We start from the raw sequence: 22,653 nt of genomic DNA on the forward strand, positions 1-22,653 counted from the left end.
GAAATCTCCCTAATTGGGGTATTAGACAAATTAAAACCTGATAGAATTGACTCCTCTTCTTTTTTTTTGTATAATTAAGGAAAAAAGGCATTTGGCAGTTAGGCTTTCTGTAGATGCTTAATTTTTTCAAAACATAGCGTCATTTTATTCAGGACAAAACTACTATTGCGTTGCCTACTTTGTTTTGTAGAGATGCATAATTCCATGCACTATTTCCACCGAGGGGTTCCCACTGAAGAAAGTGATCTGCTCAGGCAGCTGTTTAGAGGGAGAATCAGGAGCCGTTTTGTTTGTGGTTGCAGATGATTCTTCTGAATTCTCTGGATCTGAGCCCTTTGGTGCATCTAACGTAGACAGAAATGAAGAAAGTTTCATGTTTTACAAGTTAGATTCAATCAAAATAAAATAGAAGAGTATGAATTCTAAAGATTTTCCCTCAATTAGGGGTGTACACATCCCTATTATTATAAAAGAAAAGCACTTTTAAAAAAAAGGTACATACACCAACTATGTCTGTTAAAGTGCCATTTTTTGTAGTAATCCTATTCATACCAAATAAAATAAACTGGTTCTTCTGAAAATTTTATATTATAACCTCCACATCTAATCCACCATATATGTATCCATGTGAAATACAGTCACTATGATCAAAAAAAAAAAATACATCAATTACATCACAAAAAACAGCGCCAGCATATAAATAGAAGATTGAAAGGTGGTAAATTTCCAACGCATTTTACAGGCCAAGGGTCTAAATCAGTGATCTTCAAACTACGGCCCTCCAGCTGTTGCGGAACTACACATCCCATGAGGCATTGTAAAACGCTTACATTCACAAACATGACTAGGCATGATGGGAATTGTAGTTCCTGAACAACTGGAGGGCCATAGTTTGAAGACCTCTGGTCTAAATCTTCAGGCGGAGATAGAAGTAAGGCATATGCCTAATATTGTGTGAAATCACAGCCAAAGTATTAAAATCATTGCTGCCACTCATGAATGCAAGAATATCTGAAAGGAGGGGCTGCAGGAGATCATTGACAAAGAGTACCACGTGACAGGGCCACGGTAAACTAAAAATGGGTAAGTATACACATCTTTTTTTACACAGGATAAACTGGATAGGTAGCAGAAGGGGGAGAGAACATTTTTAAGTGTAGTTAGTGTTAGGCTGAAATTCCAATTTACAGGGAAAGTCCTTCCCAACACTAAAATCGCCACATCTACAGGAGTCCACGATCTAAGATTAACCTATCTAGCCCTGTAAAGAAGAAATTGGCATACATACCTTTTTTGAAGCGGTTTCAGTCTCCAGCAGCAAAAGCTCTGCAGAAGAGAGAGCAAACAACGGCTGGGAAACGAATGGGATGTGATGTCACCCATAGAGTTACTATGGAGCTTCAGATGTCTGCTTCCTTCTCTGCACCCGACTCCACAGCTAAGCTGCCTCTGACAGCTCATCGTGGGACCAGACTGAAGCGGCAACAGATAAGGTTTGTATAGCTATGTCTTTTTTACAGAACTAGATGGGTTAGTCTTAGATTGTGGATGCCTGTAGATGTAGAGGTTTTGGTATTACAGTGGACTTCCCCTTTAAGGATTTCAGTAAACTGAGCAATTATAACAAGACCATTGGCATTCTAAAAAGACTAGAAAGCTAACAAGTCCATCATCTAAAGAACATTGGTAATCTTCTTTTCTGAATGCACTCAGGATCATTTACTATGGCCAAATAATAAAGACTGAATTGCCTCAGCCAATAATCAAATAGTTCCATTCTGAGAATTGAAACCTTATGTAAAAGTCTGAATGTTGCCAGTTTGTATACGACACCTGCTGATAAAACAAGGTGGAGTTAACAAGCACAAAATATTTGAATGATAATTTCAACTTTTACTCGCATGCCAAACAAGGCAACATTTAACTGCCAAATGAAAAACTAGCCATGAGCCTAAATCTTAAGAATGTAACCGGTCAGCTGGCATTGCCACTCACGTTTCTTCTTAAAGTGTATGGCTGGGCAAAATTTCAAACAAAAGTGAATCTCTACAATACATGCACACTTCCCCATGTTTTATCGCATTAAAAGCGTGGCAGGTAAAGCAGAATACCTGTTACTCCTGTCTGAAATCCAATAAGATCCTAACTTGGATCTGCCTCTTCTGCAGCAAAATCTCAAGCAGTGTTCTCAGCCCTGCCTGAGTAGTCCCTTTTAGACTACAGAACACCTCACCTGTTATCTTCATCTAACAAATAGGTGTGGTCTGTAGCCCTTAAGGGACTTCTCGGGCAGAGCTGACAACAACGCTTGGAATTGTAGTACACCAAAAACAGGTTTGTCAGCTCAAACAGGAAGTTATTAAGTCACTGAAAGTGTATTGCATAAAATGTACTAAATCATTTTTTTTAATTTTTATTATGCTCAGACACTAAGTAAACTGCTTCAGTACACAGCTACTGGATGAACAAGTAACTACTGGTGAGACAGAGGTTGTTTATTCCAGCTTCATTATACATTTGAAAAAAAAAAAAGTAAATAGATTGTAATCTCTAATGGGCATTGTTAAGATTATGCTTTATTTAAATGTTTTTTTTTTTTTTTTTAACACAAAAAGGTGCTTTATTGAAGTAATGAAAATACAACAAATAAAAATATTTCAGCATACATTTGTAAACTTGTACATTAGGATATAGAATGTTTTAAGTAATACCGGGAAGGTATAAAGAACAAGATACAAAAGTATAACATACTCAGTAACCCAGCCACCTATTAACCCAATACAAACATATAACTTAGGTCTTATCTTCAAACAGTGGTAATTAGGCAAAAGCATTCATAAGTGTTGATGTATCAAGAATTAATCCAAGTTATTGGGTGTTGTGGATAGAAGTAGTCGAGCAACAATAAGGCTCCAGCTCACCGACAGGGAAAGAAGGGGAGTCCCGTCTAATGAGTGGAGTGAAAGAAGTGGGAAAGAGGAGAAGAAAAAAGAACAGATTGACAAACACTGAGGGGGAAGGGTCCAGGTAGGGGAGGGGGGAGATAAGGGTAGGTGTACAGCCTCCAATGTGGGGAGGTTATAAACTGTAAACTCATACTGCATAACTAAAAAGCTTTGATGTACTGATCAAAAAAGAAATTGCCATCTAATACGGATCAGGGGAGAAGTGCCTTCCAATGGGAATACTCCACTCTACGTGGGAGATTTTAAAGTCAGGTATTCTTGTGAGGTTGTGAACAGTTTCCAATTGGCCCAGAGTTTGTGGAAAAGATCATTTCTTTCATATTTCATAGCAACCGCCCTTTCCATCTCAAAGAGTTGGTCAAGGTGTATGATCCAATCCCTGAGTGTGGGTGTAGTATTAAATGTTAAATAGTCATGCTTAATTGAATGTTGAAGTTTTACTTTAACTGTTATGTTGTCATTTTACCAAAAATCTCTTCCTTTGCAACTTAAACATTTTTGCTGTTGAGAATGTAAATTTCCTGGTGTTAAATAGGGCCATGCCAACCAATTTAACACCTGATACTAGAAGCTTATAATATAGCTCATTGTTATTTGACTCCTACTCATCCTTGTCTAGGAGATAGGGGGGGAGTCAGCGACCTGCAGCTTGGTGACATTGTTCCCCTAGGGGTTCTGAGCTGAGGTGGTCTGACACCTCTCCTCTACTCCCTTTGTTAGAATATACCATGTTAAACTTTACATGTGTAGTGTAAACGCACTTTGGTACGAAGATTATAGCTACTGTTTGAATACTAGTATGTTCTTTATTGGAAAATGTTCTACCTTGTTGTTATTTTCTGATATGACACTTTGTTCGATGTGATTTTCCGCTTTCTTTTCACCCGTTTTTGAAATTCAATAAAAATTCTTGATTGAAAAAAAGAAAATGTAAATTTCCTCTCATTGTTATCGGAGTTGTGAGAACATTTTTGTTTGTAGGATATTTTTCTATTCTGAAAAGTGGTTTGTGGAGTTTGCTTTCCTGTTGTACATACATCGATTTCCTTTATGTAAAGGCATATTTTATAGGGTCTCTTGCTGACGATTATGGTAAAGGACTCTTTCCTGTTATGCATGATTCTATTTTCATTATATGTAGAATATGATGTGTAAAGACTAGAAATATATCCTGTTTTGTATACTGTATATAAGAGAAAGACTTTTGTTGGAAACGTTTCTGGGAATGCCTAGAGGATGAGCCATGATGCCAACCCAAGGCCTGAAAGTTCCAGTGAACACCACGAGAAAGAAATCTGAGGTTCCAGCCTGAAGAACCGAAGGATGATTTCTTTGCAACATCAGTTCCAGTCTGTTTGTGGATGCCAAGTTCTGTACATACGTAGAGGCAAGTCTTTATGGGGTAGTGGATCTCTCCTGGCTGCATGGGTAACAGAATACTTTTAGAAGTTATTTTAGAAAACAAACTCGAGAAGTGAAATGACGTGGACTTTGTACAATCCGGAAAACTTACGGTAATTTGCAAGGCTCAATATAAGAGACTTTAAAAAAAAAAAAAAAAAAATTCTATAGACTATTTTATTAACTTAAAGATTATCATTTTTATTTTTTAATCTTTTCATGGACATTTTCTATACAATTGAGATATAAGTTGAGATGACCTTCATTTAATGTATTATTATCTGGCCATATGTTAATTCAATGTGTATACTGTTTTTGTTTCTATACATGTTCATAAAAGATAGGCCAATGCATTTAAAAGAAAGCAATCCAGGATGATCCATATTGGAGGCCAGATTTAGAATTGTAACTTTCTGACAATTGAGAGGAAATGGTTAGGATTTATTTAAATGTATATAGTCATGCTTAACGCGGTTGTATACTTACCTAAGAAAGAAAACCCTGCAGGAGAAAGGTATAATGAGCTAGTATGCATCGCATACTTGCTCATTATGAAATACTGACCTTAAAATGAAGCCCCGACACGGTCATCCAATCACCGCTTAGGAAGCCGTCATGTTTCCCTCTGCGTCTCTTCCTGGTTCGGCGGCTCCGGCACTGAGTGGCCGGAGCCGCGATGACGTCACTCCCGCGCATGAGTTACTTTCCGGCAAGGATCCGGCGAAGAGCAATGAAGGTCCGCCAGACCTTCAGAGCGCATGCGCCGCTGGTTTTAGCGGCTGCATGCAGGACGAATATCTCCTAAACCTCGCAGATTTAGGAGATATTAATTATACCTACAGGTAGGCCCCATTATAGGCTTACCTGTAGGTAAAAAGTGGAGTATACTACCACTTTAACTGAATGTTGGAGTTTTACTTTAACTTTTAAATTTTACTGAAAATCTCACCCTTTGCAACTTTTTTGCTATTGAGGATATAAATTTCCTCCCATTGTTATCGGAGTTGTGAGATCATTTTTGTTTGTAGGATATTTTGCTATTCTGAAAAGTTGTTTCTGGAGTTAGCTTTCCTGTTGTAACTATATCAGTTTCCTTTATGTAAAGGCATATTTTAAGGGGTCTCTTGCTGACGATTATGGTAAAGGACTCTTTTCTGTTATGCATGATACTATTTTTATTATATGTGGAATATGACATGTATGGACTGGAAATATATCCTGTTTTATATACTGTATATAAGAGCCAAAGACTGAAATTAAAATTGAGTAACCCATTCACTATGCTCTGGGGTGTGAGTGAGTTTCTTCCAGGGCCCTGAAGTCTGGACGTGTAGAATGGAAAGATATGCCGGCAAAGGTTAGTAGAGACTACATAGACAAATAATATAGAAAGGGATAAATCCCTTTAGGTAGATAAATACTGTTGCAGTTCTGGGATAAACTTTTTGTTATAATAAAGTGATATAAGGGAATATGGATATTTACCATTAAACTTGTTATAATATCATCAGGTATAGTACTCTTTTAGGCATGGCTCTCCGATTTCTATTATATTAAATGTTATTGTAATTGTACTGTCTACCCTTATGTTGTAAAGCGATGCGTAAACTGTTGGTGCTATATAAACCCAGTATTATAATAATAAGAATAATTTTGTTGACCACTTTTTATGAATGCTAGTTGCGTGGCGGTTAGTCTAGTTCTGTGGCTTTAATACACTGAGTCTCTGTTTAAGGACAAGAAGGCAGATCAGAATATTTGGACGTCATTATTAGCATACTTGTTTCAGGTCAATGACTACTGAACATTGAAACCATTGTGTCAGAAAGCAGGAGATTTTTTTTCTACTTGCCAGGCAAGTAGAGATTTTTAAGATTTTTTTTTTTTTTTTTTTTAGAAGACGCTGTCAATGGAAGCTACTACGTTTCTATGACAACAGATTACCATTAAGAATCAACTGACATATTATTCTCACCTACAAAAAGGTCTCTATTGAAATGTTTGAATATATAACAATGTACATGGCGACATTCACCTGTATTTGGACCTATGGTTTCTATTATCACATCAGTCATTTCCCTTCTCCCAATGTGCTGATGCAGAATCGCTGTCTTTTCCACAGGCGTCTTTCCATCCAAGTAGCCTGCAGCAGCATGTAACGTCTTCTCTTTAATTTCCTCATCAGACATCTCCGTGGCTAGGCAGGAATATAAATATTAATGTGTTGTGGTTTACAGGAAAGGCAGAAAACAATAGAGCATGCAGCAATGGACTAACCTCTATGTGAATATAAAATTTTATATATATATATATTTTACACACACATACATACATACATACATATACACACACATTTAGCAGCTCAAAGTAATTGGATTTTGTACTCCACTGAGTAGATAGTTCAGCTGATCATAAATCACTGCTTGTATGACTATGAAAGACAGTGCTGTGCCCCACTTAAAAGGGAAAGACGTGGCAATACTAATGTCTGATGTGTGTCATCACTTATTTATAAGACATAAGATGCAGTTTTGTCATATTGTTGCGTTCAGCTATGGGAAAAATAGATAAAACAGCCCCTTGATGAGTGAATATTTATGGAAATGCTGGATACGGTAATGTTCTAAAATGTACCACATCATGTCAGATAATAAACTATGCTCTGCTGCATGTTTTATACCAAGCTAAAGGTCTCCTCATACTTTCCTGCAAAAGCAATGCCTAAATCTATTTCTTGAAGGCATGGTTTAAAGGCTATGTTCATCTTTGGACCATGTTACACCCATAGAAGAGCTTTGGCTACACTTGTCTTTTAAAGCAGAACTTCCCCCAAAAAAGTAAGTCCTGATTGTTTGCATCCTCCTCCCTTCCACTGCCACATTTGGCACTTTTTTGGGGGGGGGGGGGGGGGAGTGGGTACCTGGTTTCGAAATGGCAATCTATGACGGAAGTTCTGCGCCCCCTCACCCCACCTTCCCCTGCAGTCTTCTGGGACACATCACAGATCCCAGAAGACTATATAACTATTCACAAGGCGCAGTGTGGCTCACTCATGAGCAGTAGGAAACCGGCTGTAAACCCACCAGGCTTCACTTTCGGTTTCCCTTACTAGAGATGCAAGTACCTACACCCAAAGCCAATTAAATAATCGGCTTGGTTGAGGACATCGATGGGTCCCTGGACAGGTGAGTATCCTTACATAAGAATACAAACAGAAAAATGTAATAGGCATTGCTTTGCGGCAAAAAACGCTGTAAAAAATTGCATGACTTTGAGGTCACAAAAGTGTGAAAGGGGCCTTCAGTAATTAAGGTATAGTGTGCCCCCTTTCAATGCAGAGAGACCAGCGTGCCCCCTTCAATGCAGAGATGCCAGTGTGCCCCCTTTCAATGCACAATACAATAAGGATACAGTATTTGTAGCTGCTAAATCTTGTTTTTTTGGGGGGAGCCTGGAGCTCCTCTTTAACCACCTCCCGCCCACCCTATAGGCGATTGACGGTTGGAAGGAGGTTGCATTATCCTGACCGGCGTGTCATTAACGTAGGCTCTTTACCATGTGACCAGCTCTGTCCAATCACAGCTGGTCACATAGTACACAAGAAGAGCAGTTGATCAGCTTTCCTTAGTTCGTGCCTGACAGGCACGAGTAGAGGAGAGCCAATCTGCGGCTCTCCTGACGGGGGGGGGGGGGGTCTGCACTGGTAATCCGAGCATTGATGACCAGTGCAGACCCTTGGGGGGGGGGGTGCCACTAGAGCCACCAGGGATGCCCACCCATGACCCCAGGGATGCCCAAACATGATCCCAGGGATGCTCACCATGGACACCAGGGATGGCATTCAGGGCTCAAGAAGCCTGCCAGTGCCCTCCCCCTTCAGTGCTGCCCGCCAGTGCCCTCCCCACCAGTGCCCATCATTGCCATCTATCAGTGCCGCTCACCAGTGCCCATTATTGCCCACCAGTGCTGCCCATCAGTGCCCATTAGTGCTGAACACCAGTGCCCAAGAGTGCCGCCTATCAGTGCCCAGCAGTGCCGCATATTAGTGCCACCCCATCAGTGCAGGAAAAAAACGAATCTATTTACAAAATTGTATAAAACAAAAACTTTTTTTTTCTTTTCTCAAACTTTTCGGTCTTTTTTTATTTGTTTAGCAAAAAAAAAAAACCTTGCGGTGATCAAATACCAAATACCACCAAAAGAAAGCTCTATTTGTGGGAAAAAAAATTACAAATTTGGATTAGGTACAATGTTGCATGACCGCGTAATTGTCATTCAAAATGCAACAGCGCTAAAAGCTGAAAATTGGCCTGGGCAGGAAGGGGGTGAAAGTGCCCGGTATTGAAGTGGTTAAAAATAACCATGTCAAGGTATAGGACATTCAAATAGTAACAATTTTAACAAGCAGTAAATTTGTTTTAAAAACAAAACCTTTCCTGACCTCTATAGATGCAGCTCTGATGGACAATTCATCCTCATATTATTCAGCAGAAGCACAGAATTTTTTCTCAGCAGCACAGCTCTCCCCTACCAGCAATAATTTGTGCATTTATCATTTTTTTCTAAAAAAGTGAATTTATCCTTTAAAGCTGCTCCCGCCCCCATTCTAAGTCCTATACTAACTACTCTGTAGAAGAAAAATGCGTATATTTACCAATTCCCTGGAAGCTTTGGTTCGGTTTTGTTCTCAGCGGCGGCTGGTTTCAGTGAAGAGGAGAGATCGTCGGCAACAGCTGCAATGCCTATGTGGTCACTTCATCCATAGACTGTCTCTCATCTTCCCTGAAGCTGGACCCAGGAGCTGATCATGTGAAGAGACCAAAGCGCCCAGGGAATAGGTAAGTATAGACACCTTTCCTCTACAGGGTAGTTAGTATAGGGCTTAGACTGGGGTGGGAGCAGGTTTAAGTTTAGACTGGACTTTTACTTTAACCACCTCAGACCCGCACTATAACTGAAAAACTCTTGTTCCAGGAGGGCGTCCATGGACTTCCTCCCAGAATTACACCCCCTGCGCACCCCCTGGGGCATGCATTGTGATCATTGTGCCCTTCGAATACAACTGATCACCAGCGCCAATGAGTGCAGCCGCATCAGCAATCATCAGTGCAGCCTCATCAGCGAAGAAGAAAAATACTTATTCGCTAAATTTTACAGAAACAAATAAAAACTTTTTCCCTTTTTTTTTTTTCCCCATAAGTTTCTTTTTTTGTTTGATTAGCAAAAAAATAAAAAAACTAGTGGTGATTAAATACCACCAAAAGAAAGCTACGTCTCAAAAAAAAAAAAAGTGATAAAAATGTCCTACGGGTACAGTGTTGCATGACCGTGCAATAGGACAGAAAGCTGAAAATTGGCCTGGGCAGCAAGGAGGGGAAAATGCCCAGCACTGAAGTGGTTTAAGCCAAGTACAATTTTCTGACCTAGTGTCATGTTACACACATATTTAGAGTGTAACATGAAACATGATCCAACTCCTCTTCTCTACGTTGGCTATTGTCACATTTGAATTTAGTGCAGCCGTGCCTGGCTCCAGCCTCAAAGCTGTATTATTCATTCACAGAGTCCCATCTGTCACAGTTGCTGGGGGACATTAGTTCTCAATCAAGCACAAGCGCAGTGACATCACTGCATTTGAAATCCGCCCCCCTGCGGGTGCGTGAACTAAGGTCGGGCTAGCTGGTAATGGAGGCTGAGGCTTTGCGGCCTGCTGGAGTGGGATACATGCTCCTTTGTGCGAACCCGCATCCTCCTCTGGTGGGCGGGGCTGCAAAAAGCACGGCTGAGGGCTTCCCTTGCTTGCTCTCTCACTAACCCGTCCACCTCTGACAACTCCTTCCCAGGTTAACAATTGGGGTTGCAGTTGAAGGCTTCATCTGTCAGCCTTTCCATACCGCCAGTGAGAGGATGGGCGGTGCCGCCTCAGTGTAGCTTGTCAGTGCTGCCTGTCAGTGCTGCCTATCAGTGCTCATCAGCCAACATCAGTGAAGGAGGAAAAATTACTTTTGCTAAATTTTTATAACAAACTAAAAAAAGGCTTTTTTTTTGTTTTTTAAATTGTTGGCCTTGGCAATCGCTTTGCACTAGGCATGAGCAATTCCTATTGCCTGTTGCCCCGGACATGCAGTTCTGGGCTCTGGGCAGCCGATTTAAAAAAACTGGCTCCTAACTTGTTTAGCTCCTAGATTCAAAGCAAATCTGTAAAGGTTTGTAGCTCAGTACAGACCTGAGCTGGAGAAAGAATCTGCATGAACCAGAGCATTGAACCGATGATCCAATGGGCAAGGTTGCCAAAAATTGCAGGGTCCAATGGATAAAAAAAAAAAGAAAGCTAATAAAAAATAAAATTAAAAAATAAATAAAAAAAAGTAAATTTTTGCAATATGGGTGCATTTATATACTTTATTTTATTTTTTGCAAAAGGTGCAATTCACTTTAATTCTTTTACTGCCCCTGACGTAGGTCTTACGGCGGTGGCAGCAGGGGAGTTCTACACAAACTCATGTACACTTCACAAGCCAACTGTCTGCTTTCTAATGAGAGCGTTGAATAGCCTGGGGATCACTTTCTGTGACCTCCAGAATGTACCCTTTCTCACCATGCTTCCTGGGCTCCACTGTCCCAATTCTAGGCCCAGGACTCGCATGAAGGTTATTGCTTGGGTTGGGGGGGGGGGAGGGAGACCTGGCCAGAATAAACCAGGAAGCAGTTTGTCATTTCTGGTTTCTGCTGTCGCTTTCCCTGACTTTTGCAGCCGGGGAAGAAACTAATGGAGAGCAATTTCTTAAAGAGGAAGTAAACTCTGAAGAAATATTCACAGTAATCATATGGCCACGATGTATATCATTTCTAAACTCACCAGGATATGAATAAGCCCAATAGGATCTGTCTTACGGTTTGTGCAGCTTGGTTTGTTTTTTATCTGTTTCGGCCAAAGCCGGCGCCATGTTTGCGGTTGCCTTCCGATTCCAGCCTCATCTGTATTTCCACCCTTTCTTCTCTGTCAAAGACAGAATCTTGTGCATGCTCAGTAAAGATAGACCAAGCCTCGTTTTAGTATACCGTTACCTTTGCAACAAAGCCTGGCAAACCAATAAGGAATACACATACAAATATCTTCTCTGTTTTAACCATGAATGTTATTGTTCACAGACCCTGTGACGTAGCTGGTCACATGGGGTGTTTCAACAACACCGGGATCTTGCGGGATTGTAACGCCATGGAGCTATGCTATAGATGCACAGACTGACATCTTGCTGAGTGTGTCGGGAGGGACAAAACGCGTGCGTGAGTGACGTCACTGGCACAAACATCGACGATATCTCCTAAACAAAGCAGTTTGTAATACTTTTAAAGCCAGCTACATGTAAGTGATTGTAAAATGCTTTACATGCGGAAAAGTTGGGCAGGGAAGCTTACTTCCACTTTAAACAGTAACTCTACTTGTTGACAAAAAATAATCAACGTACACTGAAAGGATTTTAACAAACTTTGTTACAAACTTAAAAGTTTAAATGTTAGATCATGTCTTCTGCAGGCGGACTGATTCTGAACAGGAGTGACTTATTCATTTTTGATTAGCTGATGCACTTGCAGTGAGGAGAGTCGCAGGGTCTGCATTTCTTTATCCTTTAGCTGTGATTAACCCTTAAAGTGGAGTTCCACCCTAATTTAATACTTACCTCCATCTTCTCGCTCCGGGTCACCTGAAAAAGAAATGGATAATCGCATATTTTTTTTTTTTACTTACCTCATAGCGAAGAAAAAATACTTACCTTACTTCCTTCTTCCTCCTTCCTCGGCCGCGGCCCGTCGTCACTTCCTGGCTCTGCAATGATTCCTGGGAGCTGAACGTCATAGCTCCCAGGAATCATTGCGCCTGCACCGGCCCCGACGTCAGTTCCGGGTCGCGCGCATCATCCCCTTCTAAACAGCTTCTGGGCATGCCCAGAAGCTGTAGAGGGATGACGCGCGCGACCCGGAAGTGACGTCGGGGCCGGCGCAGAGCATCGTGGGACCGATGAAGGCGGAAGAAGACGCCGAAGGGGATCTCGCTGGCTTCAAGCTGCCCACATCTGAGATGGCAGCGCTGGACAAGACGTTTTCAAGGTAAGTATTCGTCCTAACAGGTAAGTGCAACCCGGGACAGATCAGAGGCTAGCCATTGTGGAATGTACTAGCCCTGACTGTCCCGGGGGTATTTAAAAAAAAAAAAAAAAATCCAGGGTGGAACTCCGCTTTAAGGAGAATCTCACCAACACGTAAATGTTTGTTCCAGAGATGCCAACGTGCCCCCTTTCAATGCACAGATGCCAGCGTGCCCCCTTTCAATGCACAGATGCCAGCGTGCCCCCTTTCAATGCACAGATGCCAGCGTGCCCCCTTTCAATGCAGAAATCATCGTGCCCCCTTTCAATGCAGAGTGACTAGTGTAAGCGTCTGTTTGTTCCCCCCCCCCCCCCCCCCGGCGAGACCAGTGCACTTATCTAATCAGAGCAATCCATGGCTGTATGTGGATTTGTGCTGCAGCTGCTGGGGATTCACTCCGCCCTTCTCAGCTCACTTCTCCACTGGGATCCCCGGAGGAGCTCTAATGCTCCATACAGCCACCGACCGGACCTCTGCAGCTCCCGGGGTACGGCTGGTCATGGAGTGGCTCCTGGAGACGTCTCAGACTGGAGAGGAGAATCGGCGGCTTCTCTTCAGTCCCCGAGCTCCTCCTCGGCCAATGGCATGGGGTTTGCCTTTCGGCCAATCAGGAAGCGCGTATCGGACACGCTTCCTGATTGGCCAGGAGGAGGATCTGTGTGACAATAGCAAATTTTAATTTGCTATTGTCACACAATGGGTGGGCTCAGGGCGCACTGCTCTGTGCCCCGGGTCCACCCTTTGCTGGATCCTATTAGAGCCTCTGGCTCTAATCTGGTGACCAAAAAAAAAGCCACATTCAACTCCATGCGTCCGGCGCCCCGCATGTAGATTAGGGGGCTGGACGCATGGATGGGGGCGGCGCCCCTGCACCCCCAACACACCGGCCGCCACTGGTCACAACTGTATTTGCTATACTACTTTTTTATTTGCAATTTTTTTCCCACAAAAGTAAAGCTAACTCTATGTGATATAAAGTTTTAGTGAAAAAAAAAAAAAAATGATGTTACACCCAATGTGTTTGTAGTTGCTGACATAAAAGTGGTTGTAAACACTAACATATACCCAGTAAAGTGAACAGCCTCAGATGATACACAGAGGAAACAAATCCTCCTACATAGATTTTACTTGTTTATCTGCAGCCTTTTCTCTACACCCCTATAAAAAGGGCAGAAAAGTCATCTGTCAGGAGCACAGAGGAGGGAGCGGAGAGGCTGCAGTAACATTGTGTGAGAGCTGATTGGAGGAAAAGGCACATATTTTAAATAGACAAGCTTTCTGCTGAGTTCTACCCCCCCCCCCCCCACACACAAATGGTACCTCTCTATACCAGGCACCAGGAAAAGAAAGATAATGAACCAGATTCATTTTTCCAATTTCGTGAAGTCTCTTACAAAATTTGTCATCAATTTCTGTTGGAAAATCCTACTAATAAGGACACAGACCAGAAAAATAAAAAAAAAAAGGTTATATCCCCTACCCACCCCAAGACAAAGCAAAATAAATGTTCTGGTTGGATTTCACCTGTAAAACTGGCCATTATACAATGTTCTTACTCAATTTCCTTTAGATTTACCTTCAACTAGAAACCTATAAAAGTGACGGCAGAAAAAAGACTGAGTAGTCATTGAGTCTGCCCAGTGTCTTAATACATGTTTTGCATTTTTTTTTCCCTTTACCTTTTCTGTCTGCGTATAGATTTATGTTCATCCCAAGCATGTTTGAAGCCATTTTCTTTGCTGGAAGTGTGTGGTGCAATGGCCTGCCGGACTGCATACAAACTGAGTCTTTAGGTTTGACCTCATATATGGTTTTCGGAAATCTAAAGGACTTAGTATGACATTAAATCCAAAAAATAAGGCAGCACTCACAGGGCTTGAAAGGTGAACACACAGTGAGGAAGCTTGAAGCCAAACTCCACTTTTGTTGAGAGAGAGAAAAAAAAAAAAAAAAGACCCTCCCCCCTGGGTGATCTATGTACAAGGATTATAACAAACTTTGTTGCAGATTCCTACCTTTTGTTATTCTGAATAAATCCCAGTGTGTTTGTCTGTATCCATGTAGGAAAGGGAGTCTAATGGGAGTGGTTTCATAATTATCAATCAGCTGGGCACCTGCGGGACACTAGTGAGGAAATCTGTTAGGCCTGCATCCCTTCCCCCAGACCAAGTTGACAGAAGGGAGGTGGAGTGGGAATCCTAGTCCCATGCAGCACCTATCAAGTACTTAACCCACCTCCCTCTCCGACACTCTCCACATTGTATTAATCTATTTTCTCCTGTTTCTCCAAAGGCTCGTACACACGATAAGAAAATCTGTAGGGAAAATTCGTCTGACGACCGATCTGCCGATTTTCGGATTGTTAGTATGGTGCTTTTGACAGCCAACTCCGACTTTTCGGCTGACAAAATCCTGATGTGAAGGCTATAAAATTTTTGTCGTCCGTAATACAATGTCCGATTTTCGTCTGATTAGTACAGATTGACGGAAAAAAATCTTAAGAGCAAGACTAGGCATGCTCAGAGACGAAAGAATGCATACAAAGCAATCCAACACATGACATCACTTCTGGAGTAGAATTCTGTCGTACAGGAAAATTTGTGCTAAAATAACCTCTTCACTTTCCACATCAGACTAGCATGCCACAAAAAATGGACGACAGATCGTTCGATAATCTGATCGTGTGTACGGGGCTTAAGAATTGCTGTCATCTAACGGCCCACAGGACTAACCTTGACCTGAAGCAATGGATACAGGCTCCGACTCACTCCAACGGCAACACCCTTGACCTTCTCTTTTCCCATCTGTGCACTCCGTGCAACCTCTCCAACAATCCTCACTCACTCTCTTATCACCACTTAGTTTCACTCTCTCCCTGTCTTCCACCTCCCCCCCCCCCCCAACTGCCTAACAGTTACCCGTAGAAACTTTCCCCACCTCAACACTTTGCTTCTCTACTCTGCTACTGACAACCTCTAAAAAAAAACTCACCCCTGTCCTGCCCCAACCTAGCCACTTTAGTCTACAACAGCTCACTGTCATCCTCCCTAGACAAGCTCGCCCCCCTCACTACTCGCAGAATCAGGCCTGACCGCTAAAACCCTGGCAAACAGACGACTCCAGAAGTCTCATAAAACGCAAAATCGCTCGAGCGTCTGTGGCGGAACACTAAGTCCCAAGAAGACTTAAACCAATAGAAATCTGCCCTCCTAAAATACTATTCCTGCCTCCACACTGCCAAACAGACCTATTTTATCAAGCTCATAAACACATTATCATCCAGTCCCCGTCAACTCTTCTCTACCTATAACACTCTACGCTGTCCTCCACTGCCTCCAACCTCTAACTCACTCCCTGTCCAGATCACCAATCACTTCAAAAATAAGATTGATACAATTTGTGAGGAGATCTCCAATGCGCAGAAACCTCCATCACTCAACACTCCATGTCCACAGGTACAATAATTGCTTCCCTCATTCAACCCTGCTAGTATTAACAAGGTTGCTAAACTTTTTTCTAACACCCATCTAACCAGCTGCCCCCCTGGGTCCTGCTCCCTCGCAAATGGTACGCTCACCCGCTGACTCTATTCTACACTCTCTTATTCACATTTTCAATCACTCCCTCTCTTCTGGCATCTTCCCCAACTTTCTAAAACATGCGCTAGTCACCCCTATTCTTAAAAAGCCCTCAATGAACCCCATCAATCTTAACCTACGCCCCATCTCCTTATTCTCCTTCTCTACCAAACTCCTTGAAAGATTGGTCTACAACCGACTGAGCGACCATCTGACTATGAACAAACTTCTCGATGCCCTTAAGTCCGGATTTTACCCTCAACACTCCACAGAAACTGCTCTCCTTAAACTCACAAACTACCTACTAATGGCAAAAACCAATGGACTCTATTCTGTACTACTTCTTCTGGACCTCTCTGCTGCCTTTGATACAGTGGACGACCACTCCTCCTTGAAAAAATGCCGCTCATTTGGTCTCCATGACTGTACTCTTCGATTGTTCTCATCTTACCTATCCCACTGTTCCTTCAGTGTCACTTACAACTCTACTTCCTCCTCCTTTCTCCGTCAGGGTCCCCCAAGGTTCTGTTCTAGGACCTCTGCATATATATAACGTTGAAGAGTTTTTGTGCTGCAACTTCTGTCTTCTCCCTCTCTTTGGCAAGAATGATGTTCACACCCCTCGGACTCTGTGTATGTACAGATGTAGTACAAAGCTTCTGATCCTAGCAAAGCCCTATGACACATCTGCACATGGAGGTCCTGTGCACGCATAGAAACAAAGCAGGTATGCAAGTCAAGCACCTCACAGGGCGCTACGGCACATCTGCGCATGCACCAGCATAGAAATGGTGGTGCCGCAAGGTGGTGGGGTCAAAACTAAAAGGGACTGAGATTCCTCTTTAAAGCAGTATTAAACGCAAAAGCAAACATTTATTATACTGCAGCTTACCAATTCTTAGATGTGATGGCTGTATTCGTTTTCTTTTCTGTGCTTTTCTTCTTCTATTTTCATATGGTGATCCAGCCAGCAAGTCTGTTTTTCACAGAACAAGCGCTCCAGCAGAATGTATCAGTTTACATGGATGAGAAACCACTTAAACATGTAGTAAATTTGTTTTTTTTTTCTTTTTTATTTATACCTACAGGTAAGCCTATAATAAAGGTACAGTAAATGTCTCCTAAAAGGGATATTTACTTAACCCGTTGGCATCGGCCATACACAAATATGCGGCCTCTCGGCAGGTAGGCCTTGGCACTGAGCAGCCACATTTTTGCGTGAATTTTGGAATACAGCTGTGCCGATAGCAGGAGCCCTGCGTGCTCCCGGAACAGTTACCGGCAGCTAACGAAAAGCTCACTATTGCCGTTTGGGATCAAGAGCCTTCCGATCATGTGATCGTCATGGCAGCCAATCACGGCAGTCACATGATCATAAACCCTGCCCCGCCTCCTGGTATCCCAAACCCCTTAAAGGGCTGGGAGGCACCGGCTTCAAGGGGCAGTGCCGGCGATGTCACTGGCACACTGTGCTTATCTTTGAACAGTGTGCCTCCTGGGAGTGGCGTCATCGGCGCGTGGCAGTCATACGGCAGCAACCTGCGAACACGGGAGGAAGGCAGGCCGGGTGAGGAAGGCAGGCCGGGTGAGGAAGGAAGGCCTGGCAGCACGCCGCTGGAGGGCTTAGTTTTCTGGTAGGTCTTTCATTCTGTGCTAGTATGCCAATGACATTATTTTGCAGGGAGAAGACAGTCCATGGATGTCCTCAAGTTTCCGTGGTTCTACCAGGATGATGCCTGCATCTAAAGCCATCATCCCAGTATCAATCTTTTCAGCTGGCGATTCCCTGTAATGCAGAAGTGATCCATGTGACTAGTTACCACTCGATTACTTCTGCGGGTGGCATAATTAAGTGGCGTAGTAATTTTCTACCATAAAAAAAGTAGATTTTTTACAGGTAGGAGCGAAGTGTCAGAATTGGCCTGGATGCAAAGTGGTTAAACACCCCCCCCCCCCCCAATCATGATGTGCCTCCTGTGCTTATTCCTCCAGCACCGTGTCTCACTAATTCAGGTGGTGACCAGACCGCTAGGTGAAAACAGCCTATAAAAAGGAAAACGAATGCAGCCACAACTAATGATTGGTAAGCTGCAATAGATTCCATTTTAGTTGAATACCATTCTGTGCTGGATGCGGGACTCTTGGAAAGGTTTCCCTCAAATACTGAAAGGAAAAGCCAACAGTCCTAGCAGACAATGTCTGACTACAATACACTGAAAGAACAATGTGACCCAGGGCATGCTAGGGACACACACTGCTACTAGGAGGCAAGCCTCAGTAATAGGAGCAGCAGGTAAGCAGCCATGACAGGTATCATCCCTCTATAGGAATCCCCCAACACAGGGCGCAGCCCGGCTCACCAGCACGATATTGGAAGCCCACAGGAGAAGGAGAATGATCCGCAAGCTCCAGCCGGACGACAACCAGTGAAACACTCATATGTGTGGTCAGACATGGGCCGGGAGAGCACACAGGAACAGTCACTACACCAACCAGGGACCCGACACTCCGACTATTCCCTCTAACGTCTCACAACTGCACGTCCGGTGTTCCGTTTTTTCACGGAACACCGGAATTAGGAACCCGTGACCCCATCTGGGACTTTTCATTGGTCACTTACCATGACTTGACAAAGATCCGCGGCCGCCATATTTGATGTGGGAAAACAATGTAAACAACCAGGAGATGGAAATAGACCTGCGTTCTGCCTTATGACAAATGATTGCGGAAATATTTATAAACAATAAGTTAGTTAGCTATACAAGCCTATGCAGCAGAAGAAACACTATATACACAAATTATATAATCTACTGTAGGTATGCGCTTTCTCGGTTACGTACGTCTGTCACTCTTACTTCAGCTGGGTCATTTCTCCCTGCGCTTCACATGACCGTGGTCTTCAGAAAAATGGCCGCCTCAGAGGGACTTGCTTGGCCTCTAGTGTGTGAGCGCTTGTAGTGGACCTGTCATAGGCAGTCCGAGGAGAGCACTGCTGTCCGAGCTCAGGGTGAGTTAGAGTCTGACACTTCTCACCAGAAGGAGAACCACAGGAGAGGCAGCTGATGAGAGAAATAGACAGGTACTGGATATAGAGTTCACTAACACAACCGGATAAAAAGATCCCACTCTGCACTTCAATGAACAATATCCATAAATAAAACAAAATGAAATTGGGACTTTTTATGCATAGGGATGGAGGAATATGGCCTTACCCTGTCATTTCCTCATTCAAAGTCCCAAATTTCTCCCCCCTTTCCCATATTGAACAATATCCATACATAGGGTGTAGATATGGAGGAGCTCTCAGTCATGTATGAAGTGTGGATAATGAACACTCGGGAGTCAGATAAACTTTTCACCCCTACAACCAATCAGATTCTTGCTGTCATGACAGGATGATGGCATAGACAAAAGATCTGATTGGTTGTTACAGAGGCGATGCAGGGAGTTTCTTTAGTTGTTACAAAGATGATATATAATATAAAGTATGGTTCTTGCGCTAACACAGAGGATGGTAAAATACACCTCAATGCAGCATATACTCAAGCTGGTGCTAAATAAAACAGCTGTTCAAGGTAATATATAGGGGGTTGTAATGTGCTTTAAGGTGTACTAAAACCCGTATAAAAATATCTGTATAATAAACAAGTAACATCCTATTCCAAATTGGGAATAAAAATATAAAGTGCTTGTGTGCTTCAAATCTAGGTGATATATGTAAACTTAATTTCAAATGCCACTGTGCATATCATAAAACCTCATCAATCCTTATTATTAAATGAGGTGCCTTAAAGCATATAAATAGATAAGGTGCTTAATATAAAAAGTGCAGGTGCATCAATATAAAATCCTAATATACCACGTGCTTCTATAAATGAATAAATCAATATGCTTCTTCGGGGCGTTAAATGCTAAAATTAGGTGTTCCAAAAAAATTATATAAAGTAGTCCAATCAAACATACAAGAGTCCAATCAGCAAATTATAATATAAAGTGATCCGTAGTGCTTTCTATTTTCTTCCACCTTCCCCGTGTCTTGTGTGTCTTCAGTGCATACACCTCTAGGTGCCCAAAATGCTCACCTCATTCAGGTAAGTTATACACCTGTGTTATTTAGCCAGCAGTGCCTCTGGTTTCTGTTCCTCTCCACTTTATTCGTCTCCCTCTGGGATGCTCCCTTGTCTCCTGAGTGGTATCCAGTACTTTCTCCTATGCCACTTTCTCTTTCTTATGGGTGCTTCCTAAATCTTTCCCACTTGCGATTCTTTACTGCTTCTCTTTATCTTTTCCAGCTCATGTAAATGATAGGGGCCAACATAGTGTAGTCATTCAAGAAATTTATTACACAAAAAATAGCCAACTCACATTTAAAATCACGATCGAGCGTTTGTTGGTCCGGGTTCTCTGTCCCGTTCCGATACGTCACTTCCGGGTAGGGTTGAGTGAACACGGACTGTATTTTTCGTGTTCGTACCGAATAATTGGATTTTTGTTACCCGAACACGGACCCGAAAACTTTACTGTATAGTCAGGTAAAAATCCGTGTTCGGTTGTTTTATTTCCGGGTTTTGCATGCTTTGGCGCGCTTTTCATGGCGGGCTTTCAACAGCCAATCAACAAGCGTTTAACTGGTGTGCCTAAGCCATCCCAGCCATGCCTACAAATGTATCAGTAGCTGTGATTGGCCGTCTGAAGCATGTGACCAAGTCTTTATAAGTTTGAGGCAGCGCCGCTGCGGCGTCATTCTGCTGTTTAGTTCAGGGAGAGAGCACACATCAACGTGCTGGCTGCTGATTAGGGACAGACAGGAAAAAAAAACCATTTGTGTCCGGATAGAATTGAGGGACAGGTCGGAGTGTGTTAGGCAGGGCGAGTTGTAGGCATTTTAGGGACAGAGTCTGCTGATTTTTAGGGTCAGTGTGTTCTACAAACTACAATCGATATTGCTGTGTGGGGTGGGGTTTGCAGTGACCGATCTATGATCTTTTCAATCCTTTTAGGGACAGAGTCTGCTGATTTTTAGGGTCAGACAGTGTGTTCTACAAACTACAATCGATATTGCTGTGTGGTGTGGGATAGGAGATAGGCAGGTGTCAGTGGTCCACATCCATTTTGCTGTGTGTGGGCTGCAGGGAACACAATCTTTTTGGGGTACAGTGAACACAATCTTTTTGGGGTACAGTGAACACAATCTTTTTGGGGTGCAGTGAACACAATCTTTTTGGGGTACAGTGAACACAATCTTTTTGGGGTGCTGGCTGCTGATTAGGGACAGACAGGAAAAAAAAAACATTTGTGTCCGGATAGAATTGAGGGACAGGTCGGAGTGTGTTAGGCAGGGCTAGTTGTAGGCATTTTAGGGAGAGAGTCTGCTGATTTTTAGGGTCAGTGTGTTCTACAAACTACAATCGATATTGCTGTGTGGGGTGGGGTTTGCAGTGACCGATCTACGATCTTTTCAATCCTTTTAGGGACAGAGTCTGCTGATTTTTAGGGTCAGACAGTGCGTTCTACAAACTACAATCGATATTGCTGTGTGGGGGGGGGGGGGGGGTTTGCAGTCACCCGATCTACGATCTTATCAATCCTTTTAGGGACAGAGTCTGCTGATTTTTAGGGTCAGACAGTGTGTTCTACAAACTACAATCGATATTGCTGTGTGGTGTGGGATAGGAGATAGGCAGGTGTCAGTGGTCCACATCCATTTTGCTGTGTGTGGGCTGCAGTGAACACAATCTTTTTGGGGTGCAGTGAACACAATCTTTTTGGGGTGCAGTGAACACAATCTTTTTTGCCCACTGAGGAGGAGGGAGAAAAGTATTTTTCTATCGGGCACTGTGTGCAGCATTTTTCCTTCAGCTGTGCTGTGCTGAGTGACTGATCATACACTGCTGTGTTCAGTTCACATGTGCTAATATTGAGTGGTTTCAAAAATCATACACTTTTTTTCTATTCCACTATTCAATATACAGCCTTGGGTTAAAAAAAATTAAATTGTGGCCTGCAGCAGAGCTGAATGATATTTGGGGTTTTTGGGGTTCATCTCATACTTCTGAAGATTTGAGGGTGCTGCCTGTTCCATACTCCTCCTACTCCTCATTCAGCCTTTTAGGGGTACAAACAATAGTAATTGGGGCCTAGTGTGCTTCTGTACGTGTGAGATACATACACTTTTTTTGATCATATTTTCTATTCCGCTATTTAATCAAAACCTTTGGGTATAAACAATTAAATTGCGGGATAGTCTGTGTCGGTACGTGTGAGATACACCTTTCCAATTTTTGGGGCAAATCTCATACTGCCGAGGATTTGAGGGTGCTTCAGTCTGCCTCCAGCCTGTTCCAAACTCCTCCTACTCCTCATCCTGCCTTTAGGGTACAAAAAATTGTAATCGGGGCCTAGATTGTGTTTGTACGTGTGAGATACACCGTTTTGTAAAATTTGTCCTATTCCGCTATTCAATATACACCCTGTTTGAGTGTAAAAAATTAAATTGCGGGATAGTCTGTACCGGTACATGTGAGATGCACCTTTTTAAATGTGTTTGGCGCATCTCCTTC

At 42.8% G+C, this 22,653-nt stretch overlaps 2 protein-coding genes across 2 annotated transcripts in view; one reads left to right on the forward strand and one right to left on the reverse strand.

Moving 5' to 3' along the window:
* Positions 1-18,634, reverse strand: part of BRAP (BRCA1 associated protein) — a 134,602-nt gene extending 115,968 nt beyond the window's left edge. The window contains exons 1-3 of the mRNA XM_082243444.1: positions 18,454-18,634; positions 6,403-6,564; positions 179-344 (exon numbers count right to left, since the gene is read on the reverse strand). Of these exons, the coding sequence (XP_082099570.1) occupies positions 179-344; positions 6,403-6,564; positions 18,454-18,532 (407 nt within the window). The 5' untranslated portion in view covers positions 18,533-18,634. The remainder of the gene's footprint in view (positions 1-178; positions 345-6,402; positions 6,565-18,453) is intronic.
* A 445-nt stretch (positions 18,635-19,079) lies between these two features.
* Positions 19,080-22,653, forward strand: part of ACAD10 (acyl-CoA dehydrogenase family member 10) — a 101,741-nt gene continuing 98,167 nt past the window's right edge. Inside the window, exon 1 of the mRNA XM_082259676.1 lies at positions 19,080-19,100. The gene's annotated coding sequence lies outside the window, so the exon portion shown is untranslated. The remainder of the gene's footprint in view (positions 19,101-22,653) is intronic.

Source organism: Pelophylax lessonae (assembly GCF_965119305.1).
Source record: "Pelophylax lessonae genome assembly, chromosome: 1".
Taxonomy (NCBI): domain Eukaryota; kingdom Metazoa; phylum Chordata; class Amphibia; order Anura; family Ranidae; genus Pelophylax; species Pelophylax lessonae.